Consider the following 25,807-nt stretch of genomic DNA (forward strand, 5'->3'; position numbering starts at 1 on the left):
TTGAATATAAAGGTCAATATTGTAAAGTCATGATGGTATGCCCGAAGGTAAAGCCCAAAGCCCCTGTTCTCCCTGATTCAAGCCCCACGGAAGGAGCTTGAAGATTGGGAGACCCTGCCCAAGGTGCCCTGAGCTCTCCCTCATCTTATTCGGTCTGTTAGGTTGGGAGGAGAGGTTGTTGGGGGAAGGAGGGGGTCCTCCAGAGTCAGTTTGTCTGCCACCGTATCCAAGTTCGTTAGAAGAAGCAAAAGCAGTTGAAAAAGCTGCAACTTCTGAAGAAAGAGATTTGTTTGAAGTCTTAAAGACTGTGGCAAAATCATGAAACAAAGACAGAGCAAGTTCTTAAAATATCAGGGTCTGTGTAAGCTTATCTCTGTCAGCCTGCTCAGAGCAGAGCCAAGGGGGAGTTACCTAACCCCCCTCACTGCCGCTGGTTTAGCCTTAGCAAGCAGAGAGGCTGGAAGGTGTCTGTGAGGACCTGACAAAAGAGTGAGATTTGTAAAAAAAAAAACAAAAAAACACAAGGAAAGCATCACAGCTGGAAAGCTGAGCAGCACTGCTCTGTTCTTATCTGTGGAGGAATCTAGAAGAGGTGTAAGGGTACACCTTCCCCATTTGAACTGATGAAGAGACAGAGAGCTTTTGTTAAAAACATCCCATCCTTATGGCCCAAAGCCTTCTTTGTTTAGATCTATCATTGTTCAAACTTTTGAGAGGCACTCTGCACATGGACTGGAACTTTGGACAGTTAAAGACTTGCCATAAAAAGTATTGTGAGGCTTGTCATAGCCTTAAACTCCTGTTGTTGTGGATTGTGTGTTTGTTTGTGATCAGCTCAGTGTACAGTTTGATTTGTGATTTCAACACAGCTAAAAAGCTGCCTTTGACTGAAAGAACTGGGCATGTTTAGCCTTGAGAAGAGAAGAATGAGGGGAGATAGGATAGCGCTCTTCAAGTACTTGAAAGGTTGTCACAGAGAGGAAGGGCAGGCTCTCTTCTCCATCATCCCAGAGTGCAGGACACAGAAGAAGGGGCTCAAGTGACAGGAAGCCAGACGCCGGCTGAACATCAGGAAAAATGTCCTGACTGTTAGAGCAATACGACAATGGAGCCCATCACCTGGGGAGGTGGTGGGCTCCCACGCTGGAGGCATTCAAGACGAGGCTGGACAGCCATCTGTCAGGGATGCTCTGACTTAGATTCCTGCACTGAGCAGGGGGTTGGACTTGAAAGCCTTGTAGGCCCTTTCCAACCCTACTATTCTATGATTCTATGATTTCCAAGCCTTTGATTTCATTTACCCTAATGAAGCATACAGATGAAAATTGCTAGAGATTCACAAACTACAAAGGAAACAGCCTTCAAGAAGTTTAAAGAGAAACTGCAACATGAGTTTCTGTTGAAAAGAAAAAGGGGCAGCAAATTCTCTTAACTGAAGAGGTGAGAGGGAAAGACTCCCCCCCCGTGATACCTCTAAGCCCAGCTGTGTTTCTGAAGCCTGAGAAAGTTCCTGCCCCACGTGTTCCAACTCCTTCTCAAAATCTGAATTGTTCTGTCGTTCCATTTGCTCAGAGGCAAACCTGACACTCTGCAAAACTCATGCAGTGTGGAGTTGCCGATGCAAAAATGGTGGCTTGGAACTCTTTGCATGTAGGAGAATGCCCTTCCCTTGATCTTGATGGGCCCTGACCATGCACTCAGAGGAGCAGTATAAGTGTTAGATCTGCTCCACTATGCCCTACGATGCAAAACAAATGTTTTCCAGTCATAGTGTTAGATTTTAATGATATGAAAAGGTATAAAAGAAGGCAGAAGAAAATAGCAGACAAAAAGGCTTAAAAAAGAAAGAGAGCTTATCCCAAATGTGTGTCGTCGAGATTAGTAAGAAGGTCTAAGCAAGTGAGTCTCTGTCGAAGCAATGGCAAACAGCCTAACTTGCAGAGAAGACACCAGTTAAAGCTGGTGCATGGCACAGAGAGTTTGAAACATGATCTGAAGAACAGGCAAGCCAAAAGATAAGTGTGCCTGTTACAAGAGGGGGGCTATAGCAGCCATAAAAAGGGGCAAAGCCCCCGTATGATGCTTTAACAAAAATATTACCCACTAGAAGTGGACAATTAAAATAAAAAAGGCTTTTCTTAAATTGAAGCAAGCCTCAATATCACCACCTGCTTTAGCCTTATCAGACCCCAGATCATGAAATTTTTAGATGCTTTGATGAAGCCACAAGAAGTAGCTATGGTGCACATGAGAGCATATGAAAAGAGTGCCATTCCTGAAAAAAAGGAAAAGGCAATGCTGGCAGCCACCATGGGCAGAAATATAAACTGCGGCTTGACAGCGCAGAAGGGACCAGAGGTGGGGGTGGAAAAGGAAAGGGCCGACCAGGGCTCGATAAATGTGCATATTGCCGAGAGAAGAGACATTGGAGGAAAGATTGTCCAGAGTTGAAAGAGAAAAGAGACTCACCTTGAAGGCTGCCAAACGCGGGTAGGGTCCTCCGGGGCTGGGGGGGAGTCTAGCTGAAGGGCCACCACCCTACAAACAAACGCTCAGGAGAATCCCAAGGTAAAAGTAAGGGTTGGTGGCAGGGACTGTGAGGCCCTAGTAGATACTGGAGCCACATTTTCTATGATCCCTGTGAAGCCCCGCCCCGCCCCCCGGTGAGAGAAAGTGGAAAGCATGTAACTGTAAAAGGAATTAAAGGGAAAAAAACTAAATTGCCCATGTGTAAGCCCCTCCTCATGAAGATTGGAAATAACATACTGGAACATGCCTTTGTAGTTTCATCTGCATGCCCGGTTGCCCTCTTGGGGCGGGACTTGTTAACAAAACTGCAAGCTAAAATCTTCTTCCGTGATAATCAGATTGTAGTACAGCTGCCAATAAAGCAGGGCTTTATTGATCCATGAATGTGTGGGCAGACAGAACCCCTGCCCGAGCAAATGCATAACACCAGTTAAACATCTTCTTTAAAAAGGGAGAGAGCCCTGTGTGTGTGAGGAAACACACTCCTCTGAAGAAAGCCACCTGTGCAGGCTTGAAGCCGCTCACTGAGAAGTTCAAAAAATTATGGTTAGCTAATAAAGGGATCATCCCCCTTTAACACCCCGATTTTGGGTGTGCCCGAGGCAGGTAGCACCTCCTTCAGGTTGGACCAATACCCGAGAGCAGTGGCTAACTGCCCTTTGTGCCTCAAAAACGATTCAAAGATGTTTGAGCCCCCAGCTCAAATGAGAAGTCACCCATGGGCTTACTATCCTTTCCAGAGATTTCAAATTGACTTTTCAGAGTTGCCCCAGACTCATGGCTATTGGTACCTGCTAGTAATAATAAAACCCATTGACTGCACCGCGCAGACAGTAGCAAAGATCCTGTTAAAAAGTAATCCCTAGGCTCTTGTTACCTAAAGAGAGTGAATCAAATCAGGGGCCCCATTTTGTTGGACAAGTGATGCAAGTAGTGGCCCAGGCATAACGAACTAACTAGAAGCTACACCCCCCTTGGAAACCTCAATCCACAAGTCAAGTTGAGAAGATGAACCGTGCCTTAAAGACAATGCTCACTAGAATTTGTTTAAAGATTAAGTTGAAAGGCCACAGGCCTTGCCAATCACCTTGACTCGAGTACGGTGCACCCCCAAGGGAAGTATTAAATTGACGCCCTTCAAACATTATATAAGTGCCCACCTCGGATATTACCTATGGTTGATAGCTTAAATGTGAATTTAGAAGTAAGAGTTTTAAGATTCAAGATTATGTTACTGCCTTGCAGTCCGTTTTGTTTTCACAGGTTTGTGACACCGCACCGATCCTGGCCTTTAGACGCTCCAGTCCGTAATCTCAATCCCAGTGATTGGGTGCTAATCCAGTCCTAGAAAGATGAACCACCTACTGAGAAGCGGAAGGGTCTGTTTCAGATCCTACTTACCACTCCCACTGCTATAAAAGTCGCTAAAGGGAAGAAGTGGATTCATCACACTGAATAAAGGCATCACCTGCACCAGAGAGGGTCACATCGGAAGCTGACCCTCCTGAAGGCAGCCATTGGAATAATGAACCCCTGGAGGGACTCAAGTATTTGTTCATGAGAGAGGCTAGGGATGGCAGAGAATTCCACCACGGATCTCGGTGAGGCCAAATGCCAGTGCATTCGACCCGCCGAACTCCGTGGCGGAACAGCCTGCCGCCCCCCCGCGGATCCCCCCCGGGACGAGACTTACCTGGGGCGGATCTTCCGGGTGGCGGCGGCTGCGGCGGCTGGTCTTCCAACCGGCTGCCGCCGCCACCATTTGCAGTCTTGTCTTGTAAAAAAACAAAACAAAACAAAACAAAGACATGATAGCTATGTAAAGATTTATGTAGCCTATCACGGCTGGGTTAAAAAAAAAAAAAAACCCGCGTGCGCAAATGGCGGTGGCTACGGCCGCCGCCATTTGAGTTCCTTATTTTTGGCTGTCTTAGTCTACGTAAATATTTACGTAGACTATGATGGCGAAAATAAAGGGGAATGCAAATAGCGTAGCGGGCGCTATTTGCGTCCCTTTTTGAGTCGCCGTTTTAGCCTACGTAAATATTTACGTAGGCTAAAATGGCGAATCAAAAAGGGATGCAAATAGCGCCCGCTATGCTATTTGCATTCCCCTTTCTTTTCGCCGTCATAGTCTACGTAAATATTTACATAGATTAAGACGGCCAAAAATAAGGAACACAAATGGTGGCGGCCGTAGCCGCCGCCATTTGCGTACACGGGGTTTTTTTTCTTTTCCCCCAGAGCCCTCCGTGGCTGGAAATCCGGCTGCGGATGGCTCTGGCCTGGGCTGGGCCTGGCCGGCTGCTCTGCAAAGCTGCCACGGAGCACAGCCAGCCGTGGAGGATTCCAGGGGGGAGGAACGGATCGCCTCCCCCCCCACCATCAACATAATCCGCGGAAAGGTAAGTGACTTTCGTACATCCCTAGAGAGAGCTTTCTCCTAACGCTTACTCATGCGCATTATTCTCTCCTGCTTAAGTTTCGTTGCCTCAACACTCCCCACTCAAGTAAAAAACAACAACAAACATTAGTTTAAGAAGCATGTTGAGCTTATGTTTAAGCAGAATAGAGGTAATTTTGCTCTCTATTACAAACACCCATCCACTGTCAGAAACTTTACTTTGTTGCCTGCCTTAATTAGAAAAACACAGGTAGCTCTACAGAAAGAGGGCACTCTCGTTTCAAGGGTTCCTGATGAACTGAATAAAACTGAGTTCCAAAAGTTCAAATTCCAGACTTACACCAAAAAATGTGTTTTTGTTGTCAACATTCTAGTAGCTAGAACAAAGACATCCTAGGCCTCACTTGCTGTTTAGAGAAAACCGTCAATGCCACAGCGATAATAGTTTGCGCCTTTAAGTGCGTAGTCCACTGCTGGACCAGAGAGAGTATACATTTGAGAAAAGCCTTTTGAGGGGGGAATTGTAGTAAAAATGTAACCTAAAAGCCATTGTATGTGTCTTAAGCAGCACGTAGTATTGTAAGAGCTGCGCATGTCTGGAATGAGTGAGCAGTAACCCTAAGATAAAGTAGCTAAGCAAACTGCTAGCAACCAATCAAAGTGACACGCTAGCTAAGGAATGCAAGCTGAGGTGATAAAACTGTAGCGCGGGAGTTGCCCAGGGTCGACTCTGCTTTTGAGCGTGAGCTCCTCTGTCGAACTGTTTGCAAACAATAAAATCGAGTTGGACCCATCCTGAAGTTGACTCTCCTCTTTGGGGCAAATTGGACTAGCCTCCAGGAGGCAAAACTAGCATTATGTGCAACAATAAGAAGAGTCCTGCTGGATCAGACCAAAGGTCCATCTAGTCTGGAATTCTGTTTGCACAGCGGCCAACCTGCTGCCTATGCGAAACCCACTAGCAGGACTGGAGTGCAACAGCACCCTCCTGCCTGTGCCATGCTGGCTGGGCATTATGGAAGTTGTAGTCCAACACATCTGGAAGGCACCAGATGTTTGGGGAAGGCTGATCTAATGGCTGCTATGAAGTATCCTCAGGGAACAACCAACAAATCAAAAAGTGTTATTGATTAAGTGACGCAGAGAAAATGCTACTGACGCAGTAGGAGGCCGCCCCGCCCAACTTCCATGCATAACAGATGGACTTCCTATGGAGAAATATGATTTGCAGCTCTTCAGCAAGGCTCTTCTAATTCCCTTGAACTTTAGGAGGTTCATTCTACAAACATGGAAAGGGCAGCATTAGTGTGTGTAAGTGTGAAAGGCACTTGTGTAATCGATAACCTTAAAGGCGACGGCCTAATATCATTACCGACTAGATCTAAAAGCAAGCCAGATTTGGCAATACTGTAAAGATGACTTCTTTTACCCTTGATTGGCTTCAATTACAGTGCTTCATTGCTTATATACCCACAATCACCTCAAAAGAGATAATGAGCAGTAAAGCTTTTTCACCCATGAAATTGCTCTCCATGTACTCCTTTTACTTGGGAAACTCAAGGACAGACATACATTAAAAAAATTTAGATTATAAATGACAGTGCTCTAACTGGCTGGTGCTCAAAAAAGCAGATCTGCTTACTTGTAACTGTTCTCAGAGTGTGTTCTACACAGTTGCACATCAGAATGGTAAGCAAACCAGATAGACCACTTGGAACATAAGCAGCTGAGGCAAAGATGATCAGAACTGCGAATGACGTTGGTGTGGGAGAAGGGTAGCTCCATCACACCCCTTCCTGGGGAGATTCTAACTGCTATCAGGTAGCAGTGCTAGAGAAGTTTGTTCAGTCCACATTTTGAAGCAAACCAATCAGATCTATACCTCCTGGAGCAATGTGGACATCACAGCACAGCTATCCTTTGGATTTTGAACGTCTCTGAATTTTGAGATCCAGTTCTTGGATCAAACAAAGTATTGAATGTTTAGAAGTGTGTATTTTGTGAGAAAATATGTTCCCAACCACACACACATACACACACCCCTTAGCAATTTTTAAAAATCAATAATAAGAAAATCTAAGACCTAAGAACGTAACAGCCATGCTGGATCAGACCAAGGGTCCATCTAGTCCAGCATGCTGTTCACACAGTGGCCAACCAGCTGTCAACCAGGAACCCACAAACAGGGCATGAGTGCAACAGCACCCTCCCACCTATGTTCCCCAGCAACTGGTGTACATAGGCTCACCTCTGGTACTGGAGGTAACACATAGCCATCAGGACTAGTGGCCATTGATAGCTTTCTCCTCCAAGAATTTGTTTAACCCCCTTTTAAAGCCATCCAAACTGGTGGCCATCACTACTTCCTGTGGTAGCGAATTCCATAGTTTAACTATGCGCTGTGTGAAGAAGGACTTCCTGATTAAAATCTTATCATATGCTGCCAAGGAGATCTCTGCAGGCACTTCTAGCAATACTGACCCCCTGAAGAAAGCCCCCTCTCAAAATACTAGAACCCAGGGGCTTATCCCATGGAGCTGATTGGTGGGAGATTCAGGAGAGATCAAAGGAAGGGCTTCTTCACACAGCGCAGAGTTGAACTATGGAACTTGTTACCACAGGATGTAGTGATGGCCACCAATTTGGATGGCTTTGAAAGGGGGTTGGACAAATTCCTGGAGGAGAAGGCTATCAACGGCTACTAGTCCTGATGGCCATGTGCTACCTCCAGTAATCAGAGGCAGTAGGCCTATGTACACCAGTTGCTGGGGAACATGGGAGGGAGGGTGCTGTCGCACTTGTGTCCTGCTTGTGGGTTTCTGATGGGCAGCTGGTTGGCCACTGTGTGAACAGAATTCTGGAAGAGATAGACCTTGATCTGATCCAGCAAGGCTCTTCTTATGTTCTTTACGTTTTTTGTCCTCAAAGTAATCCCCAGAGAGTGAGAGCACTGGTATAGTACATAGAAAGTCCGTAGGACAAAAGTAACATTGTCACATGGACTCCCTTACAGCTTGACATATTTCCTTTACCTTTTCTTTGATGGAGAAACAACACGTTTCACTACTCCTTGATTAAAATTCAGTAGAGTCACCCGAAGCAAGATAAAGCTACTTCAAGCACCCAGTTTGTCCCTGCAGGACCAGTTGTCCTTTTCTCACTTAGAGCAACCCCAGACTGAGATGATTCTGCAAGCATTAATAGTGGGAGAAATATTACAGCTCTGAATTAAGGTATTTATTTTGCTTAATATGTAGAAGGTTTTGGAGTCACTTCATAATATAATCTTGATGCAGTGCTTTTGTAGTTACTCTGGGGAACACTTTACTTTTAATAAAACTTATAAACCAGGAAGAAAACTATTGTACTTCAATGTGTAACAATGTAAGAGGGTCTCTTAGGAATGGATGAAGTTGACATTTGGGTTTTCTTTTTTCATGGCTTCAAGACAACAATGATATGTTTATTGTGTTTTTAAATAAACGTCAGTGCTGAAGGGAAAATGAATTTCATTTATTGTACTATAATTAGCTCTATAGGAAAGCTATAGTTGCAACAAGGGAAAAGATAAAGGGCGTGCCCTACTGGGAAGTTGCAGAGCAGCTGTAGCTCACTGGTAGAGAACCTACTTTGCACAGAGAACGTCCTAAGTTCAATTTTTGGCATCTCCACTTAAAAGGAGGAGGTACCACCAAAGAGAAAGGCCTCTGCAAGAGATCCTGGAGAGGTGTAATATTCCAAATAGACAATGCCAGGTTAGGTCAGGGGTCCTAAGAACATAAGAAGAGCCCTGCTGTTCAGATCAGACCAAGGGTCCATCTAGGCCAGCATTCTGTTCACACAGTGGCCAACCAGCTGTTGGCCAGGAATGCACAAGCAGGTCATGAGTGAAACAACACCCTCCCGCCCATGTTCCCCAGCAACTGGTGTACACAGGCTCACTGCCTCTGATACTCTGATACTGGAGGTAGCACATAGCCATGAGGACTAGTAGCTGTTGATAGCCTTCTCTTCAAGGAATCTGTCCAACCCCCTGTTAAATCCATCCAAATTGGTGGCCATGGCTACATCCTGTGGTAGCAAGTTCCATAGTTTAACTATGTGCTGCGTGAAGAAGTCTTTCCTTTGATCTCTCCTGAATCTCCCACCAATCTCAAAATACATTTGAGAGAGGGAGAAAAATGTCTCCCTATCCACATAGGTCCTCAACCTATTTGGGTTGATGGGCACATTTGGAATGTTAAAATTGTGTTGTGGGTGATCTCACAAAATGGTTGCTGTGGACAGGGCTGGCCCAAGACATTTTGGTGGCTCAGGCAAAACACAAGATGGCACCCCCTCCCATTCCATGTACAAAGCCCAACTGAACTGGCAGATGAATCTGTTTTCAATGATGGGGCAGCATCCTCCACTGCATCTGAAGACAGCAGGATAAATTCAGGGGCATAGAACAGGCGGCATGGCACACACGTCTCTCCTCCAGCACCTCGCTGCCACCTCCCAGCATCTGCTGGCTGAGGCAACTGCTTCACTCTGCCTAATGGTAGCGCAGACTCTGGGTGTGGGGTTGGGACTGCACATTTATAAAATGGCTGCCATGGTGGGCGTGGCTGGTCACAAAAAGTCACTTCCCAAAAGGCAAACTGGTGAGACTAAAAGAAAAGCAACTTGCCCAAGAATCTAAGTACAGGGCAGAGGTGGATTCTGAGCTCCAAAACATGAAAGCACACTTTTGAACCAAAGTAAACGTGGCACCGGAAGGTAGCACTTCACCTTGCAGCATGCCAGCATCCCAGTTAAAACATTAACAAAACCCGTAAGAAATGAAATAAAAATCAAGAGCGGTAGGAACCCCGGTGGGCACCAAGAGAGGTTTCTGCGGGCACATGGGGGCCCACAGGCACCGCTTGGGAGACCCCAGATGGCCAAGTAGCCTGACCTGATATAAGTCGGCTTAGTAGGATCTTAAACTCTCCGTCACGATCTCATACTAAAACGAATCATTAAAAAAACAAAATTTTGAATAAAATGAAACCCCATTTCAGGGGGGTGGGGGTGGACAGAGGAACTTGCCAGCGTATTTGGGCCCAAATACTTAATTCATCTGGTGCTTTTGGAAAACTACCTACCTTCAAAGAACCCTTTCCACATCACCTCTTCTGATGAGGAACTCTTGCATATCTGCCATGGGATCACAGTGCACTGCAGAAGATTCAGGGGAGGGGGCGCATGTGGTGGAGTGCCATGTCTGTCCACCCATGCCCCATGTCTGGCCTACTGAGATCGTCTTTGGAGCTTCTCCTCCAGGTGCCCCTGCCAGCTGAGGCACACCAGAGAGCGCCGTCCCAGCGGTGCTGCTCCGTGCCTGGAATTCCCTCCCAAGGGCACTGCCTGGCACTGTTATCCTTCCAGCACCAGGCGAAGACGATTTATTCACCCAAGCTTTTTAACGAATTTCACAGTGCAATCCTATACACGTCTACTCAGATGTAGGTCTCATTGAATTCAATGGGGTGTACCCCCAAGTACATGGGCATAGTTGCTGGTTCCTTAAACATGCCATTATTTATTGTATAATATTTCTGCATTTCATCTCATCTTAAAAACCACCCTGGAAGCTGATAGATGGTATTTAAATACGTCCTCTTTATCCAGTGTGAGATGAAAATGGACTGTAGCACACAACCTTTATCACTCTGCAGCCGTCTTTCATGGAATCTCATTCACCACTGAACATTAGCAGACACTTCTCTGCTAATGTTCAGGGCGGCACCGTAGCTCAGTGGTAGAGCCCCTGCTTTGCAAGCAGAGGGTCCCAAGTTCTATCCCTGATAACTCCAAGTGGAAGGCCTCTGACGTTGATCACAGTGTCTGGGTGGATTCAGGTCGGGAGAAGTGTTTCATCAAGTGTAATCATCATCATCATCATCATCATCATCAATAATACAACCTTTGCTATTCTGTACTTAGTAACCCAGTACTGCAGATGTCCCCATCCTGGTGCCCTCCTTCGCCATTGGCCATGCTGGCTAAGGATTGTGGGAATTGTAGTTCAACCCATCTGGAAGACATCAGGCTGGGAAAGGCTGCAGCCCTGAATGCATTTATATAGCTTCTCCTTTGATGTCATGCCCAAGGATCTCATGTAGTGGGCCTCATCAGATGTTTAATTGCCAAGTTCTCTGAAGGCCAATTAATGGCAAGATAAGACACTCTATAAATCAATAAAATAAATACGGATCTGCCATCAGCAATAGCTAATGATCCCTCTTACATACTTTCTGGTCATGGATGTTGCTGTTTGCTTTCATGTAAGATAATCCAGTATTCCCCAGCCTCCTCCACCAACCCTCACCCCAAGAAGTTTTTGTTTAAAATACAGAAGGAGAGCAGACATTTTAGTAGCTGCCCAATATCCTCTCCCATCCACCCTAAAAATAATTTTAAATAAATACAAGAGCTAATTATTGAGAATATTTGCCATGTTGATTTTCTTGGCAACGTCTTGGATTGTTTGTGGTGATGCACATCAGTGCATACATATACATACATACATACATACATACATTGTTGTTTTTCAGCCGTTAAGTCGTGCCCGACTCTTCATGACCCCATGGGCCATAGCACGCCAGGTCTTCCTGTCCTGCGCTCTCTCCTGGAGCATGCTCAAGTCCATATTCATTGCATCGGTGATGCTGTCTAGCCATCTCATCCTCTGCCGTCCCCTTCTCCTTTTGCCTTCGTATAATGCACTTTCACACTTTAATGGTGGGAAGTACACATGATTGAAAAATGCACACAGAGATGCACACTTTTCCAATTTGAAGTGTGCACTTTTTCTGTTCGACTGAATTAAAAAAACAACTCCAAATAACAGGTAGCAAACGAAAATGGGAGCAAGCCACACCAAGCTTCAAAATTGAGTTCAGAGAATGTTCGCAAGCTTGAACATCCCTGGTTCTCCCATCCCTGTTCTAGTATTGGAGGCAGTTTGCCTCTAAATTCCAGTATCTGGGTGACATGAGCAGGAGGGTGCTGTTGCATTCGTGACCCACTTGTGGGCTTTCCATTGGGGCATCTGGTTGACCACTATGGAACAGAATGCTGGACTAGACAGGCCTCTGGCCCAACTATTCTCCTTATGGAATAGTGCCCCCCTGCTGTTGCTGCCCCTTCATGGATCACTGCCTTGTTGTGGCGAAGGGGCTTGCGTAACTCAGTGAAGCCATAAGCTATGACGTGCAGGGCCACCCAAGACGGACAGGTCATGGCGGAGAGTTCTGACAAAATGTGGTCCACTGGAGAAGGAAACGACAACCCACTCCAGTATTCTTGCCAAGAAAACCCCATGGAACGTATCACAAGGCTAAAAGAGATGACGCCGGAAGATGAGCCCCTCAGGTCGGAAGGTGTCCGATATAATACTGGGGAAGAGCAGAGGGTATTTCCAAGTAGCGCCAGAAAGACTGAAGCGGCTGGGCCAAAGCCGAAAGGACACTCAGCTGTGGATGTGTCGGGAGGTGAAAAGAAAGACCGATGCTGTAAAGAACAATATTGTTTAGGAACCTGGAATGTCAGATCAATGAATCAAGGTAAGCTGGAGGTGGTCAAACATGAGATGGCAAGATTGAACATCGATATCTTGGGAATCAGCGAACTCAAATGGACAGGCATGGGCGAATTTAATTCAGGTGACCATCATATCTACTACTATGGGCAAGAATCCCTTAGAAGAAATGGAGTAGCACTCATAGTCAACAAAAGGGTGGGAAAAGCAGTACTGGGGTACAATCTCAAAAATGATAGAATGATCTCAGTACAAATCCAAGGCAAACCATTCAACATCACAGTAATTCAAGTCTATGCCCCAACCACTGAGGCCGAAGAAGCTGAGGTTGATCGATTCTATGAAGACCTACAACACCTTCTAGAACTAACACCAAAAAAAGATGTCCTCTTCATCATAGGGGATTGGAATGCTAAAGTCGGAAGTCAAGAAATCACCAGGATAACAGGCAGGCATGGCTGTGGTGTACAAAATGAAGCAGGACAAAAGCTAATAGTGTTTTGCCAAGAGAACACGCTGATCATAGCAAACACTCTTTTCCAACAGCACAAGAGACGACTCTACACATGGACATCACCAGATGGTCAATATCGAAATCAGATTGATTATGTCCTTTGCAGCCAAAGATGGAGAAGCTCCATACAGTCAGTAAAAACAAGACCTGGAGCTGACTGTGGCTCAGATCAAGAGCTGCTTCTTGCAAAATTTCGGCTGAAATTGAAGAACGTAGGGAAAACCACTAAACCATTCAGGTATGACCTAAATCATATCCCTTATGAATAGACAGTGGAGGTGAGGAATAGATTTAAGGGATTAGACCTGATAGACAGAGTGCCTGAGGAACTATGGATGGAGGTCCATAACATTGTTCAGGAGGCAGCAACTCAATCCATCCCAAAGAACAAGAAATGCAAGAAAGCCAAGTGGCTGTCTGATGAGGCTTTACAAGTAGCTGAGGAAAGAAGGGAAGCGAAAAGCAAGGCAGAAAGGGGAAGATATATCCAACTGAATGCAGAGTTCCAGAGAATAGCAAGGAGAGACAAGAAGGCCTTCTTAAATGAACAATGCAAAGAAATGGAAGAAAACAATAGAATGGGAAAGACTAGAGATCTTTTCAAGAAAATTGGAGATCTCAAGGGAACGTTTTGTGCAAAGACGGGCATGATAAAGGACAAAGAAGGCAGGGACCTAACAGAAGCAGATGAGATTAAGAAGAGGTGGAAAGAATACACAGAAGAACTATACAGGAAAGATCTGAATGTCCCTGATAGCCATGATAGTGCAGTCACTGAACTTGAGCCAGACATCCTAGACAGTGAAGTCAAGTGGGCCTTAGGAAGCATTACTAACAACAATGCTAGCGGAGATGACAGTATTCCAGCTGAGCTATTTAAAATCCTAAAAGATGATGCTGTTAAAGTGTTGCACTCAATATGCCAGCACATTTGGAACACTCAACAGTGGCCACAAGACTGGAAAAGGTCAGTTTACATTCCAATTCCAAAGAAGGGCAATGCCAAAGAGTGTTCAAACTACAGTACAATTGCACTCATTTCACATGCCAGCAAGGTGATGCTCAAAATCCTACAAGCTAGGCTTCAACAGCATGTGAACCGAGAACTACCGGAAGTACAAGCTGGGTTTCGAAGAGGCAGAGGAACTAATTGCCAACATTCGCTGCATCACGGAGAAAGCAAGAGAATTCCAGAAAAACGTCTGTTTCTGCTTCATTGACTACACTAAAGCCTTTGATTGTGTGGATCACAACAAACTGTGGCAAATTCTGAAAGAGATGTGAGTACCAGACCACCTTACCTGTCTCCTGAGAAACCTGTACGAGGGTCAAGAAGCAAAAGTAAAAACTGGACATGGAACAACTGACTGGTTCAAAATTGGGAAAGGAGTACGACAAGGCTGTATATTGTCGCACTGCTTATTTAATTTATATGCAGAGTACATCATGAGAAACGCCGGGTTGGATGACTCACAGGTTGGAATTAAGATTGCCGGGAGAATTATCAACAACCTCAGATACGCAGACAATTCCACCCTAATGGCAGAAGGCGAAGAGGATCTCAAGAGCCTCTTGTTGAGGGTGAAAGTGGAGAGTGCAAAAGCTGGTTTGAAACTCAATATTAAAAAAACTAAGATCATGGCATCTGGCCCCATCACTTCCTGGCATATAGAAGGGGAAGAAATGGAAGCAGTGGCAGATTTTACTTTCTTGGGCTCCAAGATCACTGCAGACGGTGACTGTAGCCATGAAATTAAAAGACGCTTGCTCCTTGGGAGGAAAGCTATGGCAAACCTAGACAGCATAGTAAGAAGCAGAGACATCACCTTGCCGACAAAGATTCGTATAATCAAAGCTATGGTTTTCCCAGTAGCAATGTATGGCTGTGAGAACTGGACTATAAGGAAGGCTGAGCGCCGAAGAATTGATGCCTTCGAACTGTGGTGCTGGAGAAGACTCTTACGAGTCCCCTGGACTGCAAGGAGGTCAAATCAGGCCATCCTAAAGGAAATCAACCCTGACTGCTCATTGGAAGGACAGATACTGAAGCTGAAGCTCAAATATTTTGGCCACCTAATGCGAAGAGAAAACTCCCTGGAAAAGACCCTGATGCTGGGAACGACTGAAGGCAAAAGGAGAAGGGGATGGGAGAGGATGTGATGGCTAGATAGCATCACCGATGCAATGAATATGGACTTGAGCACACTCCGGGAGAGAGCGGAGGACAGGAAGGCCTGGTGTGCTATGGTCCATGGGTCACGAAGAGTCGGACACGACTTAATGACTGAACATCAACAACAACAAGCTGGTGCTGCCCCTCAGCCTGGAGTGTGCCTGCAGCTCTCATGACAAACGGACATCAGTAGCCTCCCTGAAATGGTTTAATTCCTCTTTAAAGATGCCTAAGCTAGACGCTGTACACCATCCACATATCTCTGCCATATTCTTGCTTGTCTGTGTCACTTCCTTTTGTCAAGCAAACAGTCACATCACACCCAGTGCGCATAACAGCTGTTTTTGCTCGCAGGAGCCTGTAGCAATTACTAATCATAATTACAGAAGGTGAGTGTTATCGCTGCCGGTGTTTACCCGATTAGCTGTAATTTCTTCACAGGCCTAGTAAGACATCTCGGATAAGGAGCGTTAGAGAGTGCTGCAAAGCAATACCAATACAACCCCCCTCCCACAAACGTGGAATTCAAAATGAGAGGCTTTTATCTTCAAGGAAGAGGTTTTGCTTTCCTCCTAATCCTCTCTGTCAGAAGGAGCTGGATAAAAAGCTGTGGATTCAAACCACCCATCCCTAACCTGGTCCCCTCCAGATGTTTTGGACTACAACTCCCAACCAGTGCCAACCAACACTGACGATGGGAGATGTAGTCCCTAACACTTGGAGGGGACCAGGTTGGGAAGGCTGATTTACCCAGTTCTCATTTTCACAGGGAGTGGGCACATCCATGCTGTGGAGAACGCTTCTCGAACCATCAGGATGCACTAAAGAAGGCCATTTGACACATCAGAAAATGTCTCTACAATAGCGCTCCGGTGCTGTTTTTTCCATTAATAGCGACTTCCCCCCTGGGGCAAACAGCAACTTGGGGGCAGGGGGCTAGATTGTTGGTGGGACTGAGGTGCAGGGAAAAAGGTTTCAACCCCCTCCACCTGTGCTCACTATAGAACCCCAAGATACTTGACCCTTATGAAGCCATTTCCATTCCAAATGATTGTAATCAATTATTATTTACAGCTACCAATATGGTGCATATATAAATGTATGTGGGTTGCCAACGATATTCAAGGATCATAGAATCATAGAATAGTAGGGTTGGAAGGGGCCTATAAGACTATCGAGTCCAACCCCCTGAACAGTAACAGATTTGTGTAAAATAGAATTACGAACAACTATTTTGTGACCTCTGAGTGGGCCTGACAAAGGTATTATGGTGATATGTAATTTTCTTTTGGAAGTAATTTTAAAATATGATTGCGGTTATAGTTCTTAAATGAAGTGTGTGTGTGTGTGTGTGTGTGTGTGTGTCTCAGAGACAGAGAGAGGGCTGCCTTTACTTATATGAATTGTTGTTGTTTGTCTCAACAAAAATAATGTTTTTTCAGTGAGATACAATTAAAAAGATAGGGTGGTACTTTGGGGAGGAGCCATAGCTCAGTGGTAGAGAACAGGTCTTACATGCAGAAGGTTCCGGTTTGAACCTTGTGTGCAGGTTTGACCCCTACAGAGGCAAAGGGGGAAAAGGTGAGGCTTAGAGGTCTGGATTTTTCTGTTGGGAGGGGGTATCCCTGAGGGGAGTAGTTTCATTTCCCTGGTTAAGTTTCAGTTTCATTTCCCCAAGTAAGTTTCCTTTCTTCAGGTTTGAAACAGTACTTTCAGTTTTGAGGGAGGACGGTATAAAAAAAGAGAGTCAAAAGGACCAGAACAGTAAGAGTAGAGTCAGGAAGAGCAAAGCACAAAGAAGCAGCTTGGAGCAGTCTAAGTACAGCTAGAGTAAAGGAATGTGCATTTTGCAACTTTTTATATTCCCTTAAGGCCTTTTGTATCACTCAGCTCTATTGTATAAATACCTTTAGTTGTGATTTGTTTGCTTTAATTTACCAGTAAACTGTTGTGGTTAAACCCTATGTCTAGAGAGTCAATCACCCCATACCTACAGCCTAAACCCCATGTTACTGAGAGGGGAAGGTAAAAGAAGGAAGGTGGGACTCTTACGGAGGCAAGAGATCCTCAAGGAGTTGTTCCAGGGGTCCAGGTCATAAAGGGAACCCTGACACCTTGGCGCCTCCTTTAACAAAGAATCTTGGGTAGGAACACAGGAAGCTGCCTTATACTGAGTTAAACCATCTAGCCCAATACTGTTGACACTGACTGGCAGCAGGTCTCCCTCCAGGGTTTCAGGCAGGAGTTTTTCCAGCTCTCCCTGGAGATGCTGCTGAGGATTGAACCTGGGACCTTCTGCCTGCAAAGCAGGGGCTCCGCCACTGAGCTATGGCCTCTGACTGGGTATCAAGGGCTAGGAAAGACCCTCTTCTGTCTGGGATCTTGAAGAGTTGCTGCTAATCAACGTTGGGAATATCGGCCCATTGGTGTGATGCAGTATAAGGCAGCTTCCTATGTTCACCTTCATATTCTTGGGTTCTTGGAATATTCAACAGTGGTGAAACATTGCCAGATAGAATCCAGCCAACCGATAATTATTTGCATGATATTTCTACCTAACATATGTTTTACTTGTTTCATCCAAACTGACCTGCGCATCTCCCATTTACGGTTTGCCCAAGAGAACATTACTCATAACCAGGGCAAAACTAGACAGGCTGAAATCAAGAGGGATTAATTGTGCACCTGCATTCTGTACAGCCCAATCCTGCTTGTGTTCACTTGGAAGGAAGTCCCACTGAATTCATTAGGACTTGACTCACACTGCAATGGCATATGCAGGTTTGCAGCCCAAGTCCCTTGGATTTTGACTGGATGTCAGCATGCCTTATTGGGCAAATCCTGTACGTGTTTACTCAGAGGTAAGTCCCCCTGAACTCCATGAGGCTTACTTCTAAGTAGATATGCATAGAGAATTGCAATGTTAGTTTCTCTGAAGTACATCTGCTAGGTGCAGGGGTGTCCCAAGACACAGGGTAGGCATGGTCGGGCACCTGCCAAGGGCCCACACCCCAGCAGGGGCCCACTGACAAGAGCCCCCTGGACTTGCTCCTCCTCTTTGCCACTGAGATCTGCTTGTTCACCTGTTCTCGCTCTGGCCCAGGCAGCAGTGGTGGTGAGGAGGAGGAGCAGGAGATGCCATCTCCAACTGGCTCCCCGGCTCTCTGCCTGCCAAGCAAGCAAGGATGAGAAAGAGGATGAGGTGAAAGAACAGCTGGTGACCATGGGGGTGGGAAGGTGAGGGAGGGGGCTGAAAGAGGGTATCTTGACCAAGGGCCCTCAAAAACCTGAAGCTGGCACTGCACGCAGCAAGAGAAGAGAAGATACCCTCTCTGAATTTCACCTTTAGGGTCAGTCTGACCATGTTGCATTCCTGTAGTGGGTTCAGTTTCAGCATCTCGCCGAGGCTGCAGCCCGAGGTCTGGTGTTGTAGATCGCAACAGACGCAGACGCTGTCAGTGTCAAATTTAATCTGAGAAAATAAAAAAAAAGGAGAGAGAAAAAGTCAGTTTTTCAGACCGCCCAAAGTATTTGTAGATGTGTTGGGCCCACAGAGCAAAAAACTAGAGCATCCAAGATCATGCCTTCATTTGGCCAGATAATGTCTAAAGCCCTAGAAGGGCGTTTTCAAAGGTGTTAAGAACATAAGAAGATCCCCGCTGGATCAGATCAAATGTCTTTCTTTTTAGGGTGGCCAGGTGTCCTCTTTTACGGAGCCCTTTATTTGAAGGGCTGCCAGAGGACCATTCTCTGTTTGAAGGTATCTTCTATTTGAAGGGCTGTCCTGTTCAATTCTGGTTTAAAGATAAAGAACGAGAAGAACTGTTGCCCACCACCAGTTAGCATCTGGACAGCAGACTGAGCAGGCAGGCACACACACAGGTTCTGAAAATCAGCATATACAAATTTTATGCAAATCAGCATCTTCTTTTGTCCTAATGTTTGGTGATGCATTTCCTCTTCTTTGACAACTCATAAGTAGCCACCCATGCCTTTTCTGTCAGGGTCAGAGCTGGAACCAAATATGGGTGGAGCCAGAGACTTGGGCTGAGTTTGCAAAGTGGCCAGCCAAGGTCTACATGAAACTAGGCCAAACTCCACATGCAGCCCTTGGGCCAGACCTCTTGGTTCTCCAGCTCTAGTCTTTGTAGTCCAGAGCCTACTACTAGGAGGCTCACAAGCAATACCCTCTCTTGTTCTTGCTCCCAGCAGCTAGTATTTCCAAGTATACTGCCTCTTGACCTGGGATGTCCATGCAGGCATCATGGAACAGAGTTACACAGAAATCTGCCTGTAATCTGACCCACCTCCTCTGTTTTGTTCCTGAAAGATCTGTAGGTGTGGTTGATTTAAAAACCATCCTGGAAAGTTGGGTAAATAGCAAGAACTGACATTTATTCTCCCTTCCCCTCCCTTCCCATTTGCTTCCCTGAAGAAGTGAGTACTCTGTCACTCGAAAGCTCACTCTGAGCATCGAATGATATTTTGTTAACCCTCTTGGGTAGATTCGGGGGCTATCATTTCATTGTAACAAGCACTGGCACTTTCACGGTGGGTGACCTCAATGATTCATGCTTCCTCCCAGATGCTCTGACGGTGCAGAAAGAAAACTAGAAGGAAGATACCCAGAAAGCAGGAATCTGAGGTGGGACCTGGGCTAGTAGAGTGTGGTTGATTTTAAGTAGCTAGTAGAGTGGCCACTTACACATCTCAAAGTAAGCGGACAGGCATCACCAGAAAAGAGGACAAATGTAGACATCAATTTGCATGCAATCTGCATATGCTAAGAGAGCTTTGGCTATTGGGTGGTATAGAAATAAATAAATAAATAAATGATAAATATAGATGCAAATTGAGAAAGAAATACTCTAACTCAAGCATCAATGCAGTATATAGCTCACCATCGTGGGGAAGGCTGTGACCAGGTGACCTGTGTGTCTTCCTGCTCACTGTTGAAGGATACCTTCAAGGCCCGTGGTCTGCCTTCTTATGGTTCTTCTCTCTCTTTAAATGAGACTTGAATTAAACAGGTCTTCAAACAGAGGGCTGTCCTTTGTAAACTGGACACATGGCCACCCTGTGCATAGGCCTATGAAAACTGATGCCCTCTTTTTTAGTGATGGGCCACCCTAGACCTGGTGTAAGGCAGCTTCTGATTACATTTTGTCCATTTCTTATCCCTTTTTAAAAGCGGCATCTCTGCATGGCTTTAACAGCGTATGTTCAGACAACGTTTGCTCTACAAACTGCATCACTAACCCTGCAATGGGTCTTGGCCTCCAGAGATGGGACCCTTCCTGCCTGTGATCATGAGCCCCGCTGGAGTACTCAGAGAGAGTGCCAGTAGCAAAATAAAGGGCACAGAATGAGTTTGTATGAAATTTGTACTTTGCATTCCGGGCTCTTGTCAAATTTAGTGGTTGCTCAGAAGTCTACAGTGCAGTCAGCCCCAGCAGCAGCAGGGTAGACCTCGAAATCAATACACCCCTCAGCTGGAGGGGGAGGGGAAAAAACACCACCCTCCAATTCCTGACAAGGAAAATGCCGTTCAGACAAAGCTGTCGACATCAAGGTTAGTTAGCCTGTTATTTGCCTCAGCTCAGCCAAAGACAGCCACCCAGATGTGACGGTTTGTATTTGACACTCTTAATGTGAAATATAGATCCAAGGTCCACTTTAATCCCACACAAGGCAAAAGGATCACAGAAATGATAGCTGAAAACAAAACAAAAACGCAACAGCCTCTAATGAGAGGCCCCCGCCAAGTTCTCTTTACTTGAGCTACGACAGGAGTTTTCAAACTGCAGGGTAGGGAAGCCACTTTCCCTGACCTGAAAAATATGTGGGTTGTTATGTGTGGGTTTGGTTTTAATACCAGCTGACTGTATTCTATTCACTACAGTAAATAATGCCCTGAAATTCGTATAAGCTGGATTTGAATATCAGCTAAATTAAGACTTAGTATATCTTTACATTTATTACATATCTGTACTGCTCAGTAGCCAAGCTCTCTGGACAGCTAAGAGAGTAAAACCCTACAAATAAAATACGATAAAATGTAATATAAAACCTTTAACATATGTACACAAAGTTTTAATGAAACAACAATAAAAAGCCAGGACATGTTTAAAGCCCCATCACATGCTATCAAAGTCCTGGGAATAGAGAGGCCTCACCAGGTGCTGGAAAGAGGACAATGCTCGTGTCAGGTGGACCTCAGTGGGGAGAGTGTTCTACATTAAGAAGTTTCATTTTATCTCTTTGAGTCTGAATAGAGAAAATGGTTTCTTTTCCCACTACAGCTGTTCACTGAAGGACAAAGCACACATTACTTTAAAGACATAGCAAACTGCTACACCTTTTTAATTTTTTAATCTGGAGTAAGTGCAGGGCCCTTAGGGATTGGGACCCTAGTGTGTGGGGTAGAAACGTGGACCCTTCCTCCCACTGTGTTCCCAATCCAGATTGGGTCCCTCAAGCTGGCAATTTATCTTGCCAAACAGTGATTCTTGGCAGGGTGTTGTCTTGAGCCGCCTCCTACAGGGGCCCCCAGCCAGTAGTCTCCTAATTTGAACTTCAGTGGACCAGAAGTTCCAATTCCAGTGCATTAAACATTTAAAACTTGCCTGCCACCGCAAAAACTATGACCACTATCATGATATTTGTGGCAGAGACCAAAGGTTTTTTACCGACAAGGCACCAGAAGCAGAACGTTTGGCACATTGCATTCCAGTAATATAAAGCTGGTGGCCACAACCATGGCCACTGAGAAGACCACAGAAGGAGGCCAACACAGCAGTGGGGTCCCTGCAGGCATCACCAGCATGGTGGCCCCTGGCATTTGCCCGACCATGCCATGTGGTGGCGCCAGGCCTGGCAGTAATCGCCACATCCCCCCTTTCACATGAGGGGCTCAGATAGGATGGTATGCAAGCCTTGTTCAACACAAAGCTACTTTTTAAAGCACATACGAACATAGGAAGAGCCCTGCTGGATCAGACCAAGGGTCCACCTAGTTTGATATTCTGTTCCACAGTGGCCAAACAGCAGCCCACAGGAAGCCCACAAGCAGGACAGGAGTGCAACAGCACCATCCTGGACATTTTCCCCAGCATCTGCTGTACATAGGCATCCTGCCTCTGATACTGGAGGTAGCATAGAGTAATCAGGACTAGTAGCCATTGATAGCCATCTCCTCAAGGAATTTCTCTAGTCCCCTTTTGAAGCCATCCAGATTGGTGGCCATCACTACATCTTGCGATAGTTCAGCTATGCACTGTGTGAAGAAGTCCTTCCTTTTATCTCTCCTGAATCTCCCACCAATGAGCTTCAATGATGCCTTTGGGAAGCCTGCAAGGAGGGCATGAGCGCAACAGCAACTTCCTGCGCATGTTCCCAAGCAACGGGTATCGGGAGGCATTCTGCTCCTGATATGGGAATATTTAAAATACATGGTAGTATCCCATGCTAGCCCTACTTAGAGTAGACCCATGAAATGAATGGGGCTTCATTTCTATTCTGAGCAGGACTAACACTGGATAACTACCCATAGTCATCAGGACTAGTAGCCATTGATAGTTTTATCCTCCAGAAACATAGTGGAAAGGAATAGATGCTACAACCTCAATCAATATGAGGGAAGGTTACAACAGCTGGGATTGTTTAGCTTGGGAAAAAGGGGGGTCAGCGGAGACATGACAGAAGTGTACAAAAGTATGCATGGTGTGGAGAATGTGGACAGGGAGTCATTTTTCTCCCTCTCTCCTAATACTAGAGCCTGGAGTCATCCCATGAAGCTGATTGGTGGGAGATTCAGGAGAGATAAAAGGAAGGACTTCTTCACACAGCACTTAGTTAAACTATGGAACTCGCTACCACAGGATGTAGCAATGGCCACCAATTTGGATGACTTCAAAAGGGGGTTAGACACATTCCTGGAGGAGAAGGCTATCAACAGCTACTAGTCCTGATGGCTATGTGCTACCTCCAGTATCAGAGGCAGGGAGCCTATGTAACACCAGTTGCTGGGGAACATGGGTGGGAGGGTGCTGTTGCACTTGTGTCCTGCTTGTGGGTTCCCAGTCGATAGCTGGTTGGTCACTGTGTGAACAGAATGCTGGGCTACATGGACCCTTGGTCTGATCCAGCAGGGCTCTTCTTATGTTCTTAAGTTTTCACAACTAAAATTAAAATTTTGCAGGAGCCATTCTTTAATAGCCAGATTCTGGTTGAACATCAGGAAAAGCTTCCTGACTGTTAGAGCAATACGACAATGGAACCAGTGACATAGGGAGGTGATGGGCTCTCCCATACTGGAGGCATTCAAGACGAGGCTGGACAGCCATCTGTCAGGGATGCTCTGACTTGGATTCCTGCATTGAGCAGGGGGTTGGACTCGATGGCCTTGTAGGCCCCTTCCAACCCTACTATTGTATGATTCTATGATTCTAATAGAATGATGCCGCAATGGCCGTTATTCAGCTACAACACAAGCAACAGAAAGCAGTCCATATATTCAAATTTTTAGCACAAGACAAGATGTGAGAATTCTCAGGTGCAAGAAATGATGCACTGCTGTATGCTTTCAGAAAACCTCTTGTTAGCCATATTCCTGAGCTAAAATGTATGTAAAATGGATCTCATTCCTTACAACTCCCTAGCTATAAAAATGGCCCTCGCATTCTAATTTATCATCACAAAGATTTTCGCTTATTATTTTAAAACTACCCATATGTGTTTCTGGGGAGTAGCAGCCCCAAGCCCTTTGGAAATATTTAGCAGTTATATGGAAACTTGGCCCCCCTCCTCCCCCCTCCCATAAAAATGAATAAACCTGACAGAAATATGTCAGGTGAAGATGCGTGCTTATTTGATTTGTGTATTGAGACCGCTGCTCTTGCCAGCATTTATGAACAACAAAATGAGATTTGGCTTATTGGCTCGGTTTGTTTTATTTCCGTGCTTCTATTTTAAGAAGCGCACAGAAGGGATGAGTCCTGGATGTTTTTATCAGATTTTTCACTTGGCAGTTTTAAAAAGATGTAATCCACACACAAACAGGCCGGGGTGGAGGGTGGGGTGCATTTTCATTGCTGGAGAGGTAGGCCAGGCAGGAGGCTAGTTGGTAAGCTGAGACTGGAGCCAAGCTGAAATCCCCCCTGCCCCTGCCGCCTCCGCCCCCCGTTTCATAGCCTCAGCTGCAATTGGCAAAAAATGAGAGGACATTTTGATCATTTTCAGGAGGGGCAGTGGGGCTTACTGGTGGCAACCCTCCTTTTCAGCATCTGGTAATTGCCATCTCTCCCCCCCCCGCCCCGCCGCCTATTTCCCTTATAATTAGTAATCAATAAATAACACATGATTCCCCTCATAATTATGCTCCATGACGACATAGTCATTCTGAATAGAATTGGGTGGGGGGAGGGAAAGATGGGGTGTAGCCACCACTGGCAGAAATAAGGTGAGCCGGGGGACATGGCTCCTTCCCTTTTAGGGTGGCCATGTGTCCCACTTTACAGAGGACAGCCCTCTATTTGAAGAGCCACCAGAGGAAGCCCTCTATTTGAATGCATCCCCTGTTTGAAGGGCTGTTCTGTACAAGTCCAGATTAAGGATAAAAAACCATAATAATGGAGAGCAGAGGCCTTGAAGCTGACCCTAGATAACAGACTGTGGAAGCATAAAGGTCACCTGGCCATAGTCTTCTCCATTATAGTGAAATGTATCTTTTTTCTATTTAAATTAAATTATAGTAATTTCTACTTTGTGCCTATACATATGAATTGGCACATGCACATTTTATGCAACTCTGCATACTCATTTGGCCTCTTTTTTGGAGATACATAAGTGGCAGGGATGTGCAATGGTGGGAATTCCATTCTATTTAAGCCTGACAGGATTCTGCAGGGTTTCCGTTGAGGTAAGCAGCAGCAGATTGCAGTGGATTTCCCCCCCCCCCCCGCTATTCTGGAAATAGTTTGCACAATTATTTTTCAGGTTTTGCCATTTGCACATTTTTTAATTATTTTGGGCTCTTAAAATTTGCGCAAATGGTGTCATAATTTTTAAAGAAACATTTTAAAATTGGTGATCTTGTACAAGTGCACACAATCACAAGTCTGCCTGGCTGCTACGTAGCCCCGCAGAGGCACATTCCCCTCTCGTCAATATCCTTGTAAGTGTCATCCTCTCCACCCGCTACTTCCTTTAGCCCAACAGAGCCATATTCCCTACTTGTTAAGAACTTGTCAACTTCATCCTCCACTCCAGCACTTTCCCAGCAAAGGAGGGGCAGGGAGGGGGGATTGAAAAGTTCTTTGACAAGTATGGAGCATGACTCTGCTGGGCTAAATGAAGTTGTGTGTGGAGAGGATGACACTTACGAGGATATTGGCGAGAGGGGAATATGCTCCTGTGGGGCTACATAGCAGACTGGTGGACTTGCAATCATGTGCACTTGCACAAGATTGCCTATAAATGTTTTTTAAAACAATTATGAGACATTTTGCATAAATTTTAAGATCCCTACCCCCCCCCAACTGCACAAATTGCTGCCATTTAAAACAATAACGGAATCCTCATATGGGTTCAGCTCGCTACAGATCAAGTCAATGCCAGTGG

The 25,807-nt window shown here is 45.6% G+C and overlaps 1 protein-coding gene across 1 annotated transcript in view; it reads right to left on the reverse strand.

Moving 5' to 3' along the window:
• ENTREP2 (endosomal transmembrane epsin interactor 2) overlaps window positions 1–25,807 on the reverse strand; it is a 205,007-nt gene that overhangs the window by 71,893 nt on the left and 107,307 nt on the right. The window contains exon 3 of the mRNA XM_084816401.1: window positions 18,531–18,659. Within this exon, the coding sequence (XP_084672527.1) occupies window positions 18,531–18,659 (129 nt within the window). The remainder of the gene's footprint in view (window positions 1–18,530; window positions 18,660–25,807) is intronic.

This window comes from Heloderma suspectum, chromosome 11 (genome assembly GCF_057233095.1).
Source record: "Heloderma suspectum isolate Gila_16-S chromosome 11, 16-S_ref, whole genome shotgun sequence".
Taxonomy (NCBI): Eukaryota; Metazoa; Chordata; class Lepidosauria; order Squamata; family Helodermatidae; genus Heloderma; species Heloderma suspectum.